This window comes from Coenobita brevimanus, chromosome 98 (genome assembly GCF_032717465.1).
Source record: "Coenobita brevimanus isolate Jiangsu-jjx chromosome 98, ASM3271746v2, whole genome shotgun sequence".
Taxonomy (NCBI): Eukaryota; Metazoa; Arthropoda; class Malacostraca; order Decapoda; family Coenobitidae; genus Coenobita; species Coenobita brevimanus.
This window is the reverse complement of record NC_137051.1, coordinates 35,247,661-35,250,160: the sequence shown is the minus strand read 5'-3', so window position 1 is coordinate 35,250,160 and position 2,500 is coordinate 35,247,661. Positions and strand designations below refer to the sequence as shown.

At 42.4% G+C, this 2,500-nt stretch overlaps 1 protein-coding gene across 1 annotated transcript in view; it reads right to left on the bottom strand.

Moving 5' to 3' along the window:
* Positions 1-2,500, bottom strand: part of LOC145414024 (tachykinin-like peptides receptor 86C) — a 49,575-nt gene that overhangs the window by 34,868 nt on the left and 12,207 nt on the right. Inside the window, exon 5 of the mRNA XM_080283591.1 lies at positions 1,439-1,573. Within this exon, the coding sequence (XP_080139717.1) occupies positions 1,439-1,573 (135 nt within the window). The remainder of the gene's footprint in view (positions 1-1,438; positions 1,574-2,500) is intronic.

Here is a 2,500-nt window from a genome sequence, read left to right as displayed (position 1 = left end):
AATGTCAGGAGAGGCAGCAGCTTCCTGAACTTCTTCCAATCACTCCTTACTCTAGCCACAGAGCTAGCTGCAGCCCCACCTCCAGCATAGAACAGGTCTCCCAAATAACAAAACTCATCCACACACTCAAGAGACTTCACCACCTCTCTAGGGACTCTGTCAAAGGCCTTCTCCAAATCAACAAAAACAAAGTACAGTTCCCTTTCTTTCCTATATATTTTTCCTGAAACTATCGAACGATGAAAATGGCATCAGTGGTCCCTTTGTCTGGCATAAACCCAAACTGCATCTCATCAGTATATAACTTTATCATTTATTTCTTACCCCCGCTATCAATGTCCAAGGTTATCATTTATTCATTACTCCCACTGTCAGTGACGCCCACATCAGCAGACTGAACAAACTAGTGACGCGCTGTTTACAGATCTTTGGCTTCACTGAGGATGCTGATGGAGTGAGACAGCAGACTCAAAATGTAACTTGGAACAGAGTCAGCAGCATCCGACGCAAAATTACCATAAAAACTACTTCCTACTTTTGCAGTGGTAGTGTGTGGTAGTGTATGGTGGTAGTGTATGGTGGCAGTGTATGGTACGATGGATTATTATACCGAGTAGGGGGACATAAGACATAGTGGTGGCGTTTGGTAGTGTGTGGTAGTGTATGGTGCGGTGGAGTGTTATACCTGAGTAGGGTCATATAAGAAATGACAATGGTGTATGGTTGTGTTTGGTAGTGAATGGTAGTTGATGGTGCGGTGGAGTGTTATATCGAAGAGGGTGATATGAAAAAAGTTAATGCGTGATGGCGGATGGTAGGTTATGAAGGTTTATGGTGGAGAATGGTAGTGTGTGTGGTTGTGCATGGTAGAGACTGGTATTTAAAGGTAAGCACTAAAAAGGAGAGAGAGAGAGAGAGAGGAATTGTAAAGGATTAATGTTTATATATGAAACAGTTTAGTGTGTGTGTGTGTGTGTGTGTGTGTGTGTGTGTGTGTGTGTGTGTGTGTGTGTGTGTGTGTGTGTGTGTGTGAAGAAAAAACAGACACTGAAAACTTGCAAACATTTTCTCTGTAGTAGGCAAACAAAAGAGATAAAAAAGTTCCTTCATTTTGTGATGGAGAGAGAGAGAGAGAGAGAGAGAGAGAGAGTCAAATAGTTATTTTATAAAGTGTTTCCGGCTGTCTCTATGGACTGGAAATGTATGGTAGTGTATGGTTGTGTATGGTAGTTTGTAGTAAAGTTTGATAGAGGTACAAGCAGTGTATGGTAGTGGTGGCGTTTGGTTGAGTATGGTAGCACAGGACAGAGAACGTGATTATAGTAATGGTAGTGAATGGTAACGAATGGTACTTACTGGTAGTGTATGGTGGTGTGGGGGTATATGGCAGAGTATGTGATTATGGTTATGGTAGTGAATGGTAACGAATGGTACTTACTGGTAGTGTATGGTGGTGGCGTATGGTAGGATGGGAGCAGCCAGGGCGGCGGCCACCACCCAGATCACACACAGCAACACGCGACACACACACACGGACATACGCGGCTGCAGCGGCCTTAGCACGTTGAGAAACCTGCAGGAACACAATCCAATTCCTCTAGTTAGTTTTGAAAGATTCCTCTCTTCCCTATCAGCTTATCTCCTATCAAACTACGTTAATATCTACCTGTGTTTTATTTAGGTTCACACTACGTTAGCATTAGTGTTTGATCTGGGTTTACGTTAGCATTAGTGTTTGATCTGGGTTTACGTTAGCATTTACTGGTGTTTGATCTGGGTTTACGTTAGCATTTACTGGTGTTTTATTTAGGTTCACACTACGTTAGCATTAGTGTTTGATCTGGGTTTACGTTAGTATTTACTGGTGTTTTATCTGGGTTTACGTTAGCATTTACTGGTGTTTTATTTAGGTTCTCAGTACGTTAGCATTTCGCTCTGTGTGTGTGTGTGTGTGTGTGTGTGTGTGTGTGTGTGTGTGTGTGTCAATAATTCTTTCCTCAGCCAATCTCCTAAAAGCACCATCTTCCCTCTCCCCAAATCCAATGAGCCATCCGGAGTGAGGAACGTGTTTTGGATGAAGACCCCGTAGTTCCTGCTCCTATGCGACTTATTTTCGTGCCACACCTTGACGTTAACAGTAGTGTACACTGTTTGCATAGACGTACGAGGCGGGGAGCACGACTAAAAAAGTGTGTGTGTGTGTGTGTGTGTGTGTGTGTGTGTGTGTGTGTGTGTGTGTGTGTGTGTGTGTGTGAATCTATACATGAGATTATAAGCCTATATATTGTTTACACAGACATTGCTACTTATATATAGTTTTTTTTCTTCTTCTTTTCCTCCTTCTCCTCCTCCTCCTCCTCCTTCTCTTCTTTTTCTTCGAGGGAATAACTATGCAGACTTACAGCCTTTGGTTCTTTCTTCCTTGCATAAAAAATAAATTCATGCCTACGTAACACCTCTTCCTTAGCGATTTATTTTTGGATACTGCCGGTTAATGTAA